The sequence below is a fragment of the Rattus norvegicus genome, chromosome 3 (assembly GCF_036323735.1).
Source record: "Rattus norvegicus strain BN/NHsdMcwi chromosome 3, GRCr8, whole genome shotgun sequence".
NCBI classification, from domain to species: domain Eukaryota; kingdom Metazoa; phylum Chordata; class Mammalia; order Rodentia; family Muridae; genus Rattus; species Rattus norvegicus.
The window spans coordinates 166401792-166421475 of record NC_086021.1 but is presented as its reverse complement, the minus strand read 5'-3'; the positions used below and the strand labels follow the sequence as shown (position 1 = coordinate 166421475).

The window sequence follows — 19684 nt, the reverse complement described above, 5'->3', positions numbered from 1 at the left end:
GGAAAAGCATAGTTTTGGGGAGAGTGAGCAAAGCCATGACATTGTGGTAAATATAATTACTAGACTCTTACTGTTATTCACCATTTTTCTCAGAATAATCATTCAACATTATATTCTGTTCACCCCCACAAAGACGAAGGAGAAGTTCGGTATGGGTCTAAATTAGTGGGGGCACAGAAACCACTTTTCCCCATTAGTTTGCGTGATGCTAAAAATGGCGCATTTGGTTGACTTCTGCGCAATTGACTCTCTGACGCTGACAACACTTAGGGAAATGAAGGTATAAATGTGAGTTACGGCAGTGGCTGGAGCAGATGCCCAGCCTGAGGTCAGTGGGACCTGAGCAGCATCTCGATCGGAGAGGGATACCTGTCACCTCAGAGGTGAGGGGGGGACCCTGGGGGTAGGGCTGGATGGGGGCAAGAAAAATTGATATTTCACCAACTCACAGAAACCAAGCCCTTGGCCAGCCTGATAAGGAGATGTAGACTGATAAGGACATGTAGTACCTGTTCAGAGTACAGTGTCCCCTCAGTAGAGCTCTCGTGGCTTTGGGTGGCTTTGGTGGCTTTTGGTGGCTGGTGCCATGTGGGGAACATGGTGAAGGCACTGTACTTGGACACATGGAGAAGTGGCAGGCACAAGGATTGCAGGAGTTGGTGAGAGTCAAGGGAGGGCTTGGGGGCTCTTTCCAGGGTGTGGGGCAAGCTTCTGGGTTGAGCTGTGAGCTGGCTGGGTTTTCCTGTCAATAACAGGACTCAGCCGTGCATTTATCTGAAAGCAGTCCAGTTGCTGGAGAGATCAATTCTGCTCATCGATCACCCAGAGCCAACTTGGTATAATTGCCTGAAATTGATAACATTTCGCCTTCTCCCTCAATTTGCAGCCGTGCTCCTCACTCTTATTTTCTGGCCTAATTATCGGGTCTTGGAGGCCTTCTATTACTCGATGGATGTGTGACCCCTGCTCCTTGCTTGAATAGACCTGGAGCACTTATTACCATCAATATTATTGTTTGCTACCGTAAACCGCCTCAAACCCTTCTCTGGCATACGATTCCTCACTGAAAACTTAAGGTTTTATGTGGGGTGTGGTTTGGTGCTCGCTAGAGCTTTGCCCTGAGTTTCGTCTCTGGCATCACAAAAACACTCGGCCTCAGGTTTCTTTGCTCTTGAAGTGGCTTTTTGGTCAAATGGTTTCAGAATTGGACTAGAGTCTCAAGCGTTAAGGTTTGTCGGTTGCAAAGGAGAACCTTTAGCAAAAGTAGACGATGCCCTGGAGGTTTCCACAGAGCCCTCGCTTGTGTGTGCCCTTGAGGCCTGACCTCTGTTGTTTGCTACAGATGTGTGGCAGGATGCTGGCAAATGGTGTCACCTGGTGAGGATTGACACCCCTTCCACCTAACACTCATGACCTCATCTATGTCTAACCCCAGAATTAGCCCTGCCAAAAGCCGGAGCCTCAAGATCTAAAGTATCAGAGGTTCGGACCACTTTGTCACTCGGGAACATAGTCAACAGCTATCTCACAGTCTCTGTTCCTGACTTACCGTAGCCTGAGTGACTCTGGTTGCTCCAGTCTGTGTCTACTGGGATTGGCCAACTCCATGCAATGGGTTTGCATAGCTGGGGTTGCTACAGAGTCTGGACCCATCCCTGGGGCGAAAAGCAAATGTTGACTCTACGGCTTGACCAGACTGTACAGTGACTGAGCCTCATTACGAAGGAACGGGGTGTTACTGAACTCAAAATAACTGTTCCCCCCGAAGCCCACGCTCTGATGAGGATCAACTTGATACCGCTGGGGGGCGGGGTGCAGCGGGAGGTGGCCAGGAAGCGCGTGCTCCTGTCTGTTTCCCTTTTGACTTCTGGGAGGCCTCGGGCTTCCTTTTCTTCTGGAACCCTTTCCCACGTGCAGGGGATAAATCCTGAAGGCCCCACGAATAGGAAGAATTGTGAATGGGGTGAACTGTGAATAGGGTATTGTATCTGAGAGACTGCAAGAACCGGATGAAGTCTGCTGGCCTGGGAAGTAAGGCCCATTCTCAAGGGTCCACTCTGAAGCTATTTTGATGGAGGACCATGTGAAAAGTCCCTTCCTCCTCCTTTGGCTCTGGTCTTGGCTGTGAAATGAGGGTGACGGTGCCTGCTCTGAAGTGGGTGTGAGGAGGCCAGGGGAGGGAGAGCAGGAGGGGAGAAGGCAGAGGAGGTAGAGGAGAGCTTAGGCCAAGAGTAGGGTCTGAGCTTCATGCCAAGCAAGGGCTTCTGATCTGGCAATAAGGAGACCAGGGGCTTGGAGATGAGACATGAAGAGGTGATTAGTCAGATGGTGTGGAGAAGCAGGAAATGCAAAGGCTGTGTCAAGGGACCCTCCTTATGTCCCAAGAGTTCCGTGTTTGAATGTCCCACTTCTGGAGAGGCCCAGCTTGCCTGGAAAAGAAGTGTGATGTACGCGAAAGACAGAAAGTGCAGATATTTGGCCCAAACAGCAAGGCCTAAGTCTGAGTGGCCTGGTGTGGAGGGAGGGGCCTAGTGAGCCTAGGCAAACATGGTGAATTAAATTAGTGCTGGCCCTCCTTACAGAAATCAGCCCTCAGCAGCATTAGGGAGGGAGAGGAATCTTGGGAGCAGAGGGGTGCTGCCTCTCAGGGACCACTTAGATTATGCAGAGCAGACATATGCTGAGAAGATGTAGCCCCTCGATGGCCAGTGGCTTCAGACCAGGGCAGGCCAGAGCTGACAGGAACATCTTCCTGACCCAAGCCAAGACAGCTCTTCCCCTCAGTGCAGAACTTGGCGTTAACAGGTCCAACTCAGGGGAATTACGAAGTCTGAGAAGGCTCTGACACGCTCGCTCACACTCACACTTGATGTCCCCCTCTTCCCTTTCAACGCTAATCCTCTTGGGAATGTAACAATTATGCCAGATGTGGTGGTACATGTCTGTAATTCCAACTCTCGGGTGGCTGAGGCAGGAGGATTACGAGTTAGAGGTCAGCCTGGGCAACATGGTGAATTCCAGGCAAGCCTCAGCTACATTTTGAGGCACTGTCTCAAACCCCACCTCCAAAATGTAAGCTTCTGGAACAAGAAGGGTCCCCCCTTTGCTCCAAGTCCACACAAGATGAAACATTGGGAATCTGCTCTCTGAATGAAGAAAGAGCTACGGCCACAGTAGAAGTTTCTAGCGAGTTCCTTACAAGCCAGACTGTTCACTCGGACTATTCTCTGCACCTGACCTGATAATAATGCTCATTACCTCTGTCTGGGGAAACTGAGACTCAGACAGCTTAAGCCACTGTAATGGGGAAGCAGTAAGATCAGAACCAGGGTTGGAGGTCAGATTTACCTTTGAGCATGGTGCCTCTGCGTCCTGCCATTAGCTGACCAGAGGACGGCACACTCTCCTGTGTGTGTCTCTCTCTGAGGCAGCTTCCTTCCCTCACACTTGCAGGGAGGGGCAGTTTTCACGGTGTTAACTGAATTTCAGCCCCATGAGGCCTCATCCAGTGTGGCTTCCCTCCGGGTGGGGAAGTCGGAGCTGAGGACTGGCAATGCGGAACTTGAATCCAGGTGGATGAGGACTAGGGCTTGTTATGGGGTGTCCCCGGGGACACTGGGGATGTATCTGATTGTATCCTGCTGCTCTTCCTTCAGGTCCCGCCCAGGAGTGAAGGATGCCACTCTGGGTGTTCTTTGTGCTCCTCACCCTCACCAGTGGCTCCCACTGCTCACTGCCCCCCTCACCTCCCTTCAGGTAAGCAGCAAGGACTCCTGCATAAGTTGAGCCACCAGTGCCAATACCAGATGCTCATCTCAGGCAGTGACCAAGCATCAAAGCCCCAGAGGTCACACAGCCAGGATCGGAGTCTCTCTGGGGAGTGAGGGGAACACGGGACAACAAAGGGGGACCTTACTGAGATGTCACGTAGCTCACACTGCTCTCCTACCTAACCCGGTCCTGGCCTCTGACCCCTTTGCACAGGGTGCGGCGGCATGCAGACGCCATCTTCACCAGCAGCTACCGGAGAATCCTGGGCCAATTATATGCCCGCAAACTGCTGCACGAAATCATGAACAGGCAGCAAGGGTAAGCAGACATTCCAGTAGCTATTTCCCTGTCACCTCAGCCTCCGAGCTGGAAAGGGCCGAGGGGGTGGGGACCAAGCTTCTTCTCTTCCCTGACACAGGGTATATCCGTGGCTCTCAACCTTCCCAAGGTTCTGATCCTCTAATGCTCCTCGTGTTGTGGCGATCCCCAGCCATAAAATCGATTGCTACTTTACAACTGTAATTTACTACTGTTATGAATCGTAATGGGAGCGTCTGACCTGCAGGAGATCTGGCTAGGCAATCCCAAAGGGGTGGAGACCCACAGGTCGAGAACCGCTGGCATGTATCTTTTCGGGATTTCGCACAGGAAAAGTAGCCCAGGTCAAACCTCCACTTAGACCTACTGTGTGCCTCTCCCCCGTCCTTGGCTCCAGCAGTGACAAAATGCTGACGGTTATTGTTCCTACTTCATCTGGACTCCAGCCCAGAAAAAAAAAAGACTAGGCGTGGGGACATGTGTACACATGGGGACTGCACTGTGGACACAGGAAGCCTGTGCCAGGGCAGCCACCGTAAGTCTCTCCTCAGATCTTTGAGACCACCTATCATTATCCCATTGGAGGGACCCACGTGTCATCTCCAAAGGATGCCCAGAGGGTAGTTGAGCAAAGATTAGGACAACCTGGCTTTGTAGTTGTTGTTTGAAAAACCTTTAGAAGTGCCGGAATGCCGTCTCGAAGGAGTTAGCGTGTGCCGCTTTTGCAGAGGACCTGGGTTCAATTCCCAGCATCCACGTGAAAGCCGACACCTTTCAGTGGCTACAACTCCAGTCTCAGGGGCTCTGATGCCCGCTTCTGGCCTCCACAGGCACCGGGCACACAGGTCGGCAAAAACGTCTATACACGTAAAAATAAATGAGCACAAAATTTAAAGCTACAGTAGTACTTTCAGAGTGAGCAGTTCCTACCATTTTGTCATTTCTCCCCCGGATCAGCAGCGCACAGGGACACACACCCAGACGTGTGCACATTCGCCATGGCGATGGTCTCATTTTCTCGGAGCCATTTTTAAATGTCTCATTTCTTCTGAGGTAGGGTCTTGTCTAGCTCAGGCTCAATACGTATCTGAGGATGTCTCTTCTGAGCCTCCTGATTCCGCCTCCCGAATGCTGGGATTTCAAGCCTGTGCGTTACCAGCCAGCGTGACCTTTTACCCAGTGGCACTTGTGTCTCCTAACATCTAACACCACCCTCCTCTGGGCTGGGGTGACGCTGTCACTCACAACGCATATTTAAATCTCACAGTTGTCCCACCAGATTCTCCAGACTTATTTGTTTCCCGACCCAGGGCCCAGCGTAGATGCACAGACTGCAGTCATCATCCTATCTGCTTTTCATTGTTAGATTGATTTGATCGCTTCACCGCTGTGTTTGCATGCAGGTCTGTGTACCACATGCATGCCAGATGCCCTCTGAGGTCAAAAGAGGGCATCTGATGCCCTGAAACTGGTTAAATAATCTTATAATTAGTACCCGATGTGACCTTCTCAGCGGGGGTATCAAAAGCCGCCACACAAGTTTGTCCAGTGACTTACCGGTGGATAATAAATTTGATCACTTGTTTTAAGGTGCCGAGACTAGTTATCCGTGGGGAGGGTTTTACAGTGGTGTGGATATTTTGCTGTGTTTTCCACTGCCATGCCCACTGCTCCCCAGGTATCGATGAATGTAAGTAGGTTGCCTAAGAATCCACTCAGATTGACTGGACATCCTACCCAATGGTGGTCTCACTGTTTCTCCTTTCCGAACCCATAGGGAGAGGAACCAGGAACAAAGATCCAGGTTCAACCGCCATTTGGACAGAGTGTGGGCAGAGGACAAGCAGATGGCCCTGGAGAGCATCTTGGTAACCTTGCTGCAGAAGCACAAATGGGGAGGGGAAGGGCACAGCTGAGGCCAAGGGCACAGGTTGGGTGGTGGTGGTGGTAGGAGACAGCACAGGATGGAGGGGCAGAGAGAGTTTTTTTTTTATTTTCAATGAGACAGAGTTTCTCTGGTTTCTTAGCTGTCCTGGAACTCACTCTGTAGACCAGGCTGGCCTTGAACTGAGAGAGCCTGCCTTTCTCCCAAGTTGCTAGAATTAGGATTAGGTGTGGGGCCTAGTCTTCGAAGCAAAGGGACAAGGCCCTCTGCCCCCTAAGCCTCAGGGACAGGGAGGAATATGTGTGAGGGGACTGCATGCTAGTCATTGCAGTGTGTCCAGTGCAGTGAGTCTGAAATGTTACCAGTGCTTCTGATATGGGTCTCAGACTCTTAACAGGTGCCCCAACAGATTGCTGTGGGTGATACAAAGGGGACACCTCAGAGCCTCTGTAAAAAAGACCCATGTACCTAGAATGCCCAAGTTCCCATACTCGGGGCTGATTAAGAGGCAGAACTCGTCGTGGCAGTCCTTCCCCATCTTCCTGGTCCTCACATCCCCACCAGGAGTCAGGGAAGATGGAGAATGTTTCCCCTTTTCACAGAAGAGGAAGTGAGGCTAAGAAGAGGCAGAGTAGGAGAGATTGGCAGGTCCAGGCTGTCTCTGTCTACCTTGGGATGTCTTCCCCTAAGACCCAGTTTTAAAGACTGACTGTATGCTGAGCACACGCACTTCCGGTGCGACTCTGCTCCTGGCAGCAGCTGATGAAGCTGCCCATGCACTTCCTCACCTTCCTTCCAACCTAATTAGACACCCAGAGCTGGAGAGCTCACCAGCTTCAGTTCGGGAGCCACAAGCACCTGTCAGGCAGATGATGGGGCAGGCATAGTGAACCAGACTGAAGGCAGGATGTAGGCCAGCCCCAGGGCTGGCTTTGGATCTCTCTGCCCACAATTTCCTCCTCTACAAAAGGAACAGGTGAACTCTGCTCCCTTGTGAGAGCTCAAAGGCTAGAACTATGGGAATATTGCCTCTAAGAAGAATTCCACCCAGTGGCTCTCACCAGGAGAGGAGGTAATCTCCCTCTGGAGCCCAAAGGAAGATAGATGGCTACGGATCCTTGTTTCCCCCAAATCTTACAAGGGGCCTGAGAGAGGTAAAGCTTGGTGGCCTGGGCCCTGTTACCCCATATTTGGGAGGTTAAGACAGGAAGATTAATAGTTCAAGGCCAAGACTGGAGAGAGGACTCAGCAGTTAGGATACTGGCTGCTCTGACAGACGTCCTGCATCCAATTCCCAGTACCCACGTGGTGGCTCACAATCATCTGTAACTGTAGTCCCATGGGATTGAGTGCTCTCTTCTGGTTTGCAGACATACATGCAGATAAAACACCCATATGCATTAAATACATACATAAATTAAATCTTTAAAAACTTCCTGGCCAGCTATAGTATGAGACCCTACCCGGGAATAAAATACACAGAGTAGAAGAGAAATTTGTACCCATCTCCTATGCTAACCTTCCCGAGAGGAAGCCAACCTTCTGGTTTAGCCTTTCTCTCACTCTTGCAACAGCCATCCTGTTGTTATAAAAATATAAAAAATAAAAAAAGTATTGTTGTCTTTTACCTCACTAGGTCCAGCAACGCAGTGTCCCAAGATATCTGCTAGATATCTTGGTGGAAACACATCCCAACTCCTCGGCGGCCCAGTGTCTCCTGCCGCTGTACACTTTGCTACACTCAAACCAGCACATAAAAGAACACACAACACAATAACCTTTGACCCAATTGGTAAGATATAATTGCCCTCTTAAACATATAAAGCCCGGTACCATCCATCCCTTGAGAACATTAATAACAACCCGTAAATACACAGAGCATAATCTTAACGTCAGCCTCCATCGTCGTCCTGCCACGGCCTCTCCCCGTCTCTCTCCCTCCTGTCTCTTCTCCTCATCTATCCCAGTCTCCTCCTCTTCCTTCAAACTTCTCTTCCACCTATCTTTTCTTTTCCTCCAAAGACAGGTCTCTTTCTATCCTGTACCTGCCCCTCACCTGTATTTTACAAATTCAATGGGGCAGAAGTTTCTGGTGAAGTCACCCGATTCCTGGGTACGACTAGGCAGCTGTCCTTGGGGCAGTGGGATTAGCATCAAAATACAGATAACTTCAGGGCAAACCACAACACCATCCCATGGATTCTGTGAGTGAAGCCTAGGCTAGGCATCAGCTATATTCGGATCACGGGTAGCTTCTACTCTCACAGAGTCTCCCTCACAGGGGCAGGGAGGAGCCCCACTTGTTCTTGCGAGGTTGCCCATCCAACAGAAAGGTTTGTAGGGTGTGGTACATGCATGTATGGGAAGAAGCTGGTCCTGTCTCATGGTCAGAAGGGAAGTGACCGGCCCAAGGTCTCAGTGGCAGCCAGTTAGCAGGGCAGGACCTAAGAGGGGGATTGACATGGCTCTGGCCCATCAGAATCTTTCAGCCCATGCCTCCTATCTCTGGGAACCCAGAAGTTCTGTCCCTGCCTGGACCCCCAGGCACCTTGGTGGCTCATGAGTCCTGGTGTCTGGATTGAATGTCTCTTTCTTTCTGCAGCAGGGATTCCCAAGGATGAAGCTTTCAGCGGAGGCTTGAGCCCTCGGCCCCCAAACATAGCTGGACCCTGTTACTTCTACTTCAGTTCTGATCTTCTCCTTCCTCTGTGAATACAATAAAGACCCATCTCATCTGCACTTCAGCTTCCTTCATTGTCAATCTGATTGTTTTTTTAAAACGTGGTTTATGGTTACCTCTCCCAAGTAGCATGACAAAGTATAATGATGCAGACAGGCAGAGCCGGAGAGATGGCTCAGTTGGTAAGGCTTTTGCTGTACAAGCAAGCATGAGAGGAGCTCAGACCCTAGCACCCACATAAAAGCCAGGCTCAGGAGTGCATGCCTGTAGTGTCAGAGACGGGGAGGCCAAGAAAGACAGACCCTTGAGGCTCACTGGCCAATTAGTTTAGTCTAGTCTGTGAGTCCCAGTGAGAGAGGGCTCAGAAAAAAAGGTGACTGTCCTTGGCTACATAGTTAATTCCAAGTCAGTCTGGGCTACGTACAACACTTTCTCAAAAACAAACAAAACAAAACAAAAAACCGAGTAATTAAGCTTTAAAAATTAGGGGCTGGGGATTTAGCTCAGTGGTTAGAGTGCTTACCTAGGAAGCGCAAGGCCCTGGGTTCGGTCCCCAGCTCCGAAAAAAAGAACCAAAAAAAAAAAAAAAATTGACAACTGTTAAGTCTGGATGACGGGATGTCTGGAATGATTAAGAGTGTAAAAATAACCACAGCGTTTAAAATCGGATGGGACTCCTACCTCTTGGTTTTCCCAGCCAGCCTAGTTCAATGCCAGCAGGAAAGGGAAGCACGTGACCTCGGTCCTGAGACGTCTGCGGCCAGGTCTCCCATCTCCCAGCACCGGGGCTGTGAAAGACCACCTGCTCCCCTGAGAGCCTGGGCGAGCCTTGCAAAGCGTGGGAAGTGCACTGCAGGAGGCCATTCGGTGCCGATGGAGATACAGAGAACAATGGGAAACAAAAAGCTCCTCCGGAGGAGAAGGCTAGCCCAGAAGGGCAGGCAGAGGCAGGAGGCGGGGAGCCTGCCGAGGTCTGGGACAAAGGAGGAGCTGAGTTGAATGGGAGACTCCCCCATCTCCCTTCCGGGCCCCACCTGCTCATCTCTTTCCCTGCTCTGTCCTAACAAAAGCAAAAGCTCGGGGCTCTCTCAACTTTCAATTAGTTTTTCAGATGAAATAATGGCCGCTGAGAACCAAGGCTACTTGTGGGTTTTGAGGTGAATGCAATTACAGAAGGGCAAATCCTTTGCAGTCACCTCGGGCTTTATCTCCATTAGCAGGGACACTGGTGCCAGCTTAAACGACGTCGTAACTCCTCCCCTTAGAGGAGCTGGGCGCTTTCATCACACTAAAGATGTTTTCTAATCAATGGAGGGCTCGTCCCTTTCATGTTTGTATTAACTTGGGAGTTCTCAGGGAGACTCCCCCCCATTGCTCCCTACAACTGCCCATTGGAGGGGCCAGAGCCCATTTACTGGCAGGGTGCCCACCAATGTGAAGGTCACATACCCAAGACACAGCAAGCCTAGGACTGATGGGTGTGTGGGGGGAGGGGAGATGACTGACTGCTCTTGTATTACTGTGAGATTTCAGGCCCCTTGGTACTGTGTGCTGGGACATCAAGTGACAAACTACAGGGCACAGGTAGAACTGGTTCAAACTGCTTATGGGGCTTCTGATCACAACGAAGGTGCTCATGATTGATGATGGGGCCGCACCTGATTGAAACCTGTGAAACCAAGTGAGAGCAGAAAGTCAAGGGCTGTGCCTGGTGGTTCATGCTTAGAATCCCAACACTAGGGAGACTGAGGTGGAGGGTCTTGAGTTCCAGGTTAGCCTGTGCTACATAGAGGAAACTTGCCTCAACAAACAATAATCCTTAGGGGTGAGGGAGATGATTCATTACTGGCTGTGAAACTATGAGGACCACAGTGCCCATAAAAATGCCAGGCACGTGCGACTCTTATAATCCCAGTAGGAGGAGGAAGAGAGAGGCAGACTTGGGGTCTCGATAGCCGGCCAGCCTAGCCCACCTGGCCTGGTGGTGGTGAGCTGCCCCACGTGGATACTGGGGACTGATTCTGGGAATCCTCTGTAAGAGCAGTGTGTGCTCTTATCTACTTTGGCCCCTCAAAATCCAGGCTTTTAAAATATAAATTCTCTCAGAAAAGAATTTTTGTGTGTGTCTGTGAATGTGTTTGTGGCGACCAGGAGTTAACTTCAGACACCATCTCCCTTGTTTTTTGGTCAGTTTCTTACTAGCCTGGGGCCTATTGACTGACCAGGCACGAGCTCTAGGATCTTGCCTGTCTCTGCTTTTTCAGTGTTGAGATGACAAGCATACTCAGTGTTTAGCTATGGGTACTGGGATCACCTTTCTAGCCCAAATGTTAACCACCATGGATAAAACAAAAGACTTATAGGCCAGTGCACTGGCTTGCAACCCTCGGGAGAGGTGAGACCTCAATTGCAGAATTCTAGATAGAACTATCCTAGAGTTCTAGAATCTCTTTCCCTTCCCCAACCAAAACCCTGATTTTCTTACCACAGCAAAATCTACTTAGGCTGGAAAGCAACCTTTATACCCCAAATTTAACAAGACTCTAAGGTGTAGCTCTGTTTGGTCTGGATCCTATATTTCTCCTGTTTCAGTTCCCTGAGTGAATTACAAATGAATGGTATCACAAATGTATCCTGCTTCAATAGTATTAGAGACAACAGGCCAAACTAGTGAAACACATTCGTGTGTGTGGGTTTGTTTGCATGTGTGTGTGTGTCTTGCTAAGGCAGAGTCTCTCTGTGTACTCCAAGATAGGGGGACTCCCACCTCGATGTAGGAGTGTTGGGATAACAAATGTTTACGGAAGTCAGTGCTACAGTTTGAATTAGAGTCCTTCCAAAATTGGGAAAGAAATCCCCAATGTATTTCATTAAGAGGTGGGGTGGGTCACACAAGTGTATGGATTAAGACCTTTATTTGGGCCAGGGGAATTAGCGAGCTGCTCTTTTGTTACTTTGTCCCTTCTGTCACTGGGAACACTGAAGCGTCATCAACATCATCTGGAAGCAGCAGCCTCTCTCACTACTTAGCAAATCTGCCAGTGCCTTCAAGTTCTTGGGACTGTCGGGTCTTCTTTCCATCCATCCATCCATCCATCCATCCATCCATCCATCCATCCATCCATCCATCTCTATCCACACACCAATCTCTTATTAATAAACTATCCATCCATCTATTTTATCGCTTATAAATCATCTTACTGCCTATCAATGGTCTATTTTACTGTTTCTAAATTACCTGCTGCTTGGTGGTATTTATCACAGAGGGCATGGACCCAGGCAGTCAGCTTTATTTACCGAGACAATTTCAACCCTTCTCTATACACCAAGCCCAAACGCTCAAGCCAAAAGCCTGGAGCAGGTATTTGTGGCTAAACACAGAAGACTCTCCAAAGACAAGCATGGCTCCTACAAAGTGCTTGCTACTGGAGCCGAAAGGAGACAGGCCTTTTCTAGGCCACTTGCAGTACTGTTAAGAAAGGGGTGAGATGGACCAACTGAAGACTGCGGAGCCCTCCTCACATGACACATGCAAGGCTCCATCAACACTGGGAGTCCACCATTCTCTTTATTCCAAAGCTGATGAATTACAGATTTCAACTTTTCAAATACAACCTCTGGGTAACCTGGGATATTCACAGAATCTGGCCAGGCATCACAACAAAGGGACAGACAATCTGGGTCCAAACATATCTGTTCAGTGAAGCAAAAAGTGAGAAACAAGTAAACGTGTAAGCATAGCTCGACTTTTCTCTCTTTAAATAACAGGTATTTCCTCTTCTCCTATTCTGTCCCCCAATTCTTTCCACACTCTGAACTGTCTCCACTCTTTGTTAAACGGTCATTTCCGACTTCAGGGTCTTCAAACTTCTTCTGGAACTAATGTGCTGTTCTGGAAGAAAACAAAGACAGACATACAATTACTGATGGTTTAAAAGGACAGTTATAGTTCTTAATGGGGACAACAGGGAGACTAAGTCATTCTCCCCTCTGGAAGATGTTATCGACAAGGGGACAGGCCCGGCATCTACTAGCTCCATTTGTAAATGCCCCGTCTCATTAAAAAAAAACAAAAAAAACAAAAAAACCACAAAAACCAAAAAACGCTGAAGCCCATGACGACTTGAAAACCATGATGTAACCTGAGGACTAGGGAAGGAGCATGGGAAAGCACGGGGAGGAGGTAATTCCAGGCACACCCTCACAGTACAGGCCCAAAGAGGGAAAACCTCAGGGAGAGGGAATCAGTTTCACCCTGCCAGCTGGCTGCGTTCTTGACAGCACAGACTCAGCAACGAGCCTAACACAGAAAATGGAAAAGGGCCTTGGCTCATAAAACCAGTTTTGTTTGTTTGGTCTTCCTTCCTTTCTTTTTGGTTTGTAGGCTAGTTGGCTGGTTGGTTAGTTTTGGTACTTTTTTTTTTTTTTTTGAGATAGGATTTTGTTATGTAGCTGGTCCCAAACTTGTGATCCTCCTGCCTCAGCCTCTTGAGTGCTAAGATAGTGTGCTTTTCAAATGACAATCTCTGCCATTCTCTTCCCACCATTCCCTGTGGGTAAAGAGCTATGGAAGCTCGAGAGGAAATGTATAACCAAATGCAACCAGGTAAGAGCAGCAAGCACACAGCAAGCATAAATAGAACAGAGTAGGCAGCGGGCCACAGTGAGGACTGGAAAGATTCGATCAGTCTCACAGAAGGGCAGGCTTCAAACCAACTCATGAAGCAGTCCTTAGGAAGGCATGCAGGCACCGGGCTGGGTCCTACGGACCAGTATGTGTGCCTTTAATTCTTTACCAGTGCTCACAAGTTCCTGACATTAGGGTTGTGCCTGACAGTGTCTAGGCTGGAAGGACAGCAACAGAACTCAAAACCCCAAACCTTGGTCAACAACTGAGACTCCATTATACTCGCTAAACCATGTGCCCTTAGTCGGCAGCACTGAGCCACACGGGATAAGCCTGCACATGGGGTCCCAGGCCCCACAAGTTCCAAAGGGTCCAACAACCAGGAAAGCAGGAGAGGTCAGAGCAAAGAACAAAAGAACTTGAATGTCCCAGAAAGAACCAGTTCTGAAGGGAAACCTCAGACAGCAACTAAACGTAGGCCAACCAAAAGAATAAGGCCAGGACCCAAGGGTGGGCGAGGGACAGCCGGGGTGCAGGAGAACACTCGGGACCGCAGTCTACCTTACTAGGGAGTCACACGACTGCATGCTTATCTTTGCTGGTTTGTTCAGCATCTATTTGTCCTACGGCCCAGCACGATGCTGCACTCCTGATCCTCTGCCTTCCTTCCAAATGCTGGGATAACAGGTGTAAGCTACCATGTCCAGCATTACACCTCACTGAAACTGGGGAAAAGCCATTTTCTCTCTGAGTTAAGGACAAGGTGACCCAGCTTAAGCTAACACTGCACTGAGAAAGCACTAAATCCTATGTACTTGTTGACTTTTCCCATTTCCAGAGGATTAAAAACTAGGTGTGCTGGGATTTGCTTCATTTCTTTGGCAGGGAAAGTTATTTGTAAGACAAGGGATAAAAGGAGACATGATATGGAAACTAAAATCCCGCTCTCCTACTTGTGGTGTAAGGCAGGGGTCAGCCAACCAAGTCACACAGGCCCCACCTAGCCCACCTCCTCCAGGCTGGGGAGATGGTATTTCTGGGTGCTGCAGTGCTGCAGGGAGGGAGATGAGTGTTGATGTACTGGACAAGGACGCTCCACAGAGCCTCTCGCAGGCCCCTCACCTACAAGAGCAGATCCATGAACCAGCACCCCATCCCTGCCCTTGCTCCAGTCCTGAATGAATTTGCTTCCCCATCAAGAGCCCTTGAAAGGGGGGCTGCTGTGTGCCATGCCCTGTGCTCCAGGTTTGATTATGCTGCTGGCTTCAATCCGTGGTCATCAGTCACTCACAACTGACTCTCAGCCACGTTTCCGGAAAGGCCTACAAGTAGTGACAAGGTGTGCCGGGAGTTGCCACGGGACCATCGCTTTGTGAACCAAGTAGTCAGGGTGGATGAGGGCCCTGTCAGGAAGTCCAAGCTGGACTTGTTTTATCCTCAACTCCTGTTCTTACTCAGAGGGGCTACTGTATAAATAGCAGTATCCCCTGGGAAGGCTGCCCTGGGCCAGCCACAACCTCATTTAACAAGTTGTAAAACAGCCTCTGAATTCACCCTGGTAGAGGGAGTGGTGGGGAGAACGAGCAGGTGGAAATGGGACAGTAATTGGCATGCATGAAGTGGGCAAGATGGGAGAGGGAGCCTGCCTCTGGGAGGAGTCACCCTTCATCTTTACCGTAGTGTCCTATATTTTGCCAATCTACTGCTCTGCTCTGCAGCGATCCTGCCAAAGGAAAGAGGTTTAAGAATCAAGAAAGGACAGTGAGAGAGACAAGCTGAGGACACACATGGTAAACCAGACCAGAGCTCCTGTCAAGGCCGGTCCTTTTCCCAGGCAGCACAGGCTGTCAGACTTGTGAAGAGGAGAGGGGTGAAGAGCTACCAGGCCTCTAATGAGAGCCACAGTCTTTCCAGAAAGTGCATGTAAGTCGGGCTTCCACAGTGGGAACATCTGCTGCATGGACTCTACAGGGAATGGCTTTCTCACGCTGCTCTTCCCTTGACCTCATTGTTCTTGTGGGCAATTTCCAGAGAAGAAAGAAGTTAACGGACAGAGCGCGCACAGCCAGCCTTCTGGCTCAGGGAGCCCAGACTGGCCACTGACGGAAAAACAACCAAGCCCCCGCCTTCCTTTTCTGGATGCAATGTGCAGTGTCAGGGGTGAAGCAGCTACAACCAGGCCCACTGAGGGCAGCTATGGCGGGACCCAGACTGGCCCAGAGAAGTCAGGGACGTTTGCACAGGAGCTCATGGTGAGGCACTCAAAGCTTACAATGAGACCCCCCTCCCCACCCAGTCATTAGTGGTCTCTGTGGTAACACCCATCCTGGATTAAACAGATGTAACTGGCAGCATGTTTAAGGGCATGCTTCTGAGTTCCATTCTGCCAGGAAAAGTCCCAGAGGGGAGAAAGCAGGGTGAATCTGAAAATGATTTCTTTCAAAGGTGAAAGCAATTCTGACCTTTTCTTATTGGCCTTTGCGTGGCTGAAATCAGTCAGGTTCTATAAAGTCAAATCAATGGGAAACACCTATGTGACATTTAAATTTGCCTGCAATTCTGTTCTGAAAGTCAAGCTGCCACTACTTCAAGGTCTGAACATTTGTCTGCCTCTCACACTGCCATCGCTGGGTTGCCATGCCTACGCCATTGCTGAAGGGCAGAACGCAGACCTGCAGATGTGGGGGAAGAGCTCTGGCACCATCCAGGGCCCCAGCAGAGGTGCCATTCTGGAGGGGACAGGAGGGCAGGGCAAAGGGGGGTTTTTACACCACATAGCTAACACATTTTCGTGCACACAATGCAGTTATTTCTCCCTTGTTCTAATGTGAGGACACAAATTACTGTGACTTCCAAACATCTACAACTGGTCACTAAAGCAACTTTCTCCTTTACAAGTCCTGTTATGGCCTCCCTAACAGGCTGGAGGAAGGTCCCCAAGGAGGTGAATCATTCTGCCACATACCTTTGTGGTCTCACAGCTAGGCTGGCACAGTGCCCACACAAATGTCTCTTATCCCGCCCTGGAGCTTGGTCCATCCCCAGCCTCACCTCTTAACTGCCTGCTGGGCCAGCATTCGGTTGCCAGCCAGAAATGTCACAGTGCCCAGGACGGCCAGGTACTTCAGGGTCTGGAACATGTTGAGCTGAGTCCAGTAGACATACATGAGCCCCAGCATTGCTACAAGAAATGTCATGACATCCAATTAAAGGGAGCAGTGACTGGGGAGGGAGTGGGGAGCAGGGCGCTGTACCAGAAGGGTCAGTGTTTCCAGGCAGCTTTTTTGTTTAACTTTCTCATCTAAACACCCACAACAGATGACACTATATTTGCCTTTGAGCTTTCTTTACCAAGAAACTGAGAGGTGGAACTCTGACTTCCCCCATGGTTACCTCTCTCTGACCTACAGGCCCCACCCACTCTCCTTCCTCCATGTGGGGTTTTGTTTTTACTTTCTAATATTTGGGGTAATTTTAGGTTTCAAATTCTTAATGAAAACACCAGGACATAAGCCAATTAATCATTTCCTTTTAATTAGAATCATATTAAGAACAATTTGCCACTGTGGCTTGGAAGTGACCAGAGGCCTGGGAAGGCTCAGCGGAAAGGGCTCCGTGAGACCCAGACACCAAGAGTCCTGGTTTGTACAGGCGCTGCCCTCACCAGCTTCCAGCTTCCCCGAGCCCAAATTCTTTTACCATCAAATGGGTCAGAGTTCCTGCCCCAGTTACCCCTATCGGGGTTGAATAATGAGACTCAAGCAAGGAAATACACACAAAAGCGCATTGGCAAGGAATGTCATGGCTTGAAACACATTTCTGTTCAGGTTTTGCTCCGAGCCTGGCCCAGGAGGGCTGTCGTTCAAGTCCTAACTAAGCAGTCGAGAAGGGTCACCCTGCCAGTTCTGCCCAGGATGACAGATGAACCACCACAGGGGTGCTTGAGCGTTTTTGAGGTCAGGGACCAATGTTGAGAGTCTCATCAAAGTTACAGATGCCCTTTCCTCAAACATATTTCCAAGTTTGCCTGGAAAAAGTTTCTCGTATGGACTCCTGGAGAAGCCATGTGCTATGGATGCAGAGCTGACGACGCCTTAAAGAGGCAAAGGAATTAGAAACATTAATTTTCTAGGGAGACGCAAAGGTTTGGCAACGCTGACATGACTCGGCAGCTTACTGTCTTATGCTTAGGCTGTTTATGGTCTACATTCTCCAAAACACGAGGGAGGACAGTGTGTCTGATCGAGGAAGGGGCCTTCTATTCCTGTCCAGAGAGCTGCCAGCAAGTATGAAGATCAGTGTGGTAGGGAAGATGACCTTTGCAAACTGCATTCAATGCTCTCCATCCAGGAAGACGGCTCAGTGCAAAGACGAGCTAAGTGAGTAATCTCTGGAAATGAACAGGGCTATTAAATGAGGGTAAATGGCTTGCCACAGCCTCCCAGAACAACGAGGCTCAATAGAATGACAGCTGTTGTAAGCTGACAGGCCAAACAGGTTTATCATCATATTAACTGTGCTGAAAGGCCAGGAGGAAGAGGGAAATGTTGTGCTATTAAGCCATTACAGTTAATAGGCTGTGGGCCTACTTAACAGGGCAGGCAAACTTAGCGTGGGCAGGCAAAATGTCAGAGGAGGTTAAATGGAATTAGCGGCCTGGGGCACTTACCAGCATGTCCCAGGTGAAAGATAACTGTGCTAGGAGCAAAGGTGAAGTTGGAGACATTGGCTCCAATCCGGATCCACTGAGTGACAGAGAAATACATGAAGATTAGAATGGGAAAGCACAGCGACACACATTTTGCCAACACTGATCTGAGCCCCAGAGCGTCAAAGCTCACACACACTAGAAGGACAGGGACTTCCCCAGGTGACAAGCACGCCGTTCTAATTCCTTAGGAAGAACTGTCCCTTCTTCCCTCTGAAAGGTCAGAAGCTGCGTCCATTAAAACTGATTGATATTTCCACCAAGTTCTCTAGGAGTCCATACTGTGAACCCCAGGCAGCAGAGGCATGCTCTCAGGATGGAGTCTGTGCCTCCTGAAACTCCATCACCCCAATACAAAAGCACCCGCATGCCAGGTCTGCCTGAAAGCTAGTGGCATGCTCTGTAGTTTAACATTCCTTTTTGTTGAACATCAACCAGTTAAACAAAGGAAAAGATTTAATTGGTTAAAATATATGAATTGAGTCTGGCATTAATTTCATGGCAATCTGGAAGTAGAGGCTGGTGATCTCTGTAATTTCAAGACCAGCACTGTCTACACAGCCAGTTCTAAGATATATAAAAAAAAATTTTTAGGGGGAGGAGGGTTTGAGACAGGGGTTCTCTATGTAGTCCTGGGTGTTTTGGAACTTATTCTGTAGGCCACACACCTAGCCCAAGACAATCATTTTTTAAAAATGAACATAAACCAGGTGTAGTGATACACATCTTTGGTTCCTGTACTTGGGAGGCAGAGGCAGGCAGATCTCTGTGAGTTTGAGGCCAGCCTGGTCTGTGAAGTGAGTTCCAGGACAACCAGGGCTGCACAGAGGAACTGTTCAAAAAACAAAAAACAACAACAACAAAAAAAACTCATACACGTACACACACACACACACCCCACTACTAAAGTAGGAACCTCCTTCCTTTACATTCTCCATGTTGTTTCCTCCTTGGAGCTGACCAACACTAATCCAGTCTTAACAACTTTTCCACAAAGAGATTACACTGAATTTACCTAATCTCCTTGCCAGCCTTTCTGTAACACCAGTTGGCATCAGTGTGCAGATCTGTCATTCTGCTAACAGCTGGCACACCATTCACTAACACCTCTTCTAAGTGGCCCTCCATTCCCTCCAGCTTCATGCTCCCAGAAGATCTGGAATGCACAGCTTGTTCTCCATTCTTAAAGCTATCAACACTGACCTCCATTTTCTTTCCCACACCTGATCTCATCTGAGCACTCCCCAGAGGAGCTCAGATGCACACTGGTCACTGTCGGCAGGAAGCTCCTCATGCACTGATTAATGGATGTGTTTACTTGGCTCTTTCCCTACTGTGGGGAACTCTGCTTATTCTAAAACTTTCTGACTTTCAAGTCACAGCTGCTGGACCCCTCCAGAGCTGTGCTTAGGCCAGAGCACAAAGACATTTTTGGAATGACCACATCTGTCCTGCCTGGAGCCAGATACACTGCCCACACTAATTATGGTGACTTACCAGTGCAAAGAGCAGGAGCAAGGGCGAGAGGATGAGGGCCGTGAATGTATTGGACACCACAGTGGGGGGCCTCTTCTCAGGCTCTCGGAACAGGTGCTGACGAGAGAGGACATACCGTCAAGTTTCAGAATATGCCCTTTTCAGCTAGAACCAAATGCCAACGACTGTGGAGAGGAAATGCCTCCTAGAGGCCAAGCC

At 49.3% G+C, this 19684-nt stretch overlaps 2 protein-coding genes across 7 annotated transcripts in view; one reads left to right on the top strand and one right to left on the bottom strand.

The window, feature by feature from the left end:
• The window catches only part of Ghrh (growth hormone releasing hormone), a 19757-nt gene extending 11044 nt beyond the window's left edge, over positions 1-8713 (top strand). For 3 of the 4 annotated variants that reach the window (XM_008762304.2, XM_063283212.1, NM_031577.1), the window contains 4 exons: positions 3657-3756; positions 3985-4089; positions 5867-5957; positions 8577-8713. In XM_008762304.2, coding sequence (XP_008760526.1) covers positions 3677-3756; positions 3985-4089; positions 5867-5957; positions 8577-8615 — 315 coding nt within the window. In that variant the 5' untranslated portion in view covers positions 3657-3676 and the 3' untranslated portion in view covers positions 8616-8713. Of the gene's footprint in view, positions 1-304; positions 384-3656; positions 3757-3984; positions 4090-5866; positions 5958-8576 lie in introns of those variants that run through there. The other variant, XM_063283213.1, reaches the window with a different exon arrangement.
• Positions 8714-12203: 3490 nt separating this feature from the next.
• The window catches only part of Rpn2 (ribophorin II), a 47318-nt gene continuing 39837 nt past the window's right edge, over positions 12204-19684 (bottom strand). For 2 of the 3 annotated variants that reach the window (XM_006235379.4, XM_039105815.1), the window contains exons 14-18: positions 19487-19582; positions 17951-18026; positions 16333-16462; positions 14957-15004; positions 12204-12546 (exon numbers count right to left, since the gene is read on the bottom strand). In XM_006235379.4, coding sequence (XP_006235441.1) covers positions 12534-12546; positions 14957-15004; positions 16333-16462; positions 17951-18026; positions 19487-19582 — 363 coding nt within the window. In that variant the 3' untranslated portion in view covers positions 12204-12533. 3 annotated transcript variants of the gene reach the window in all.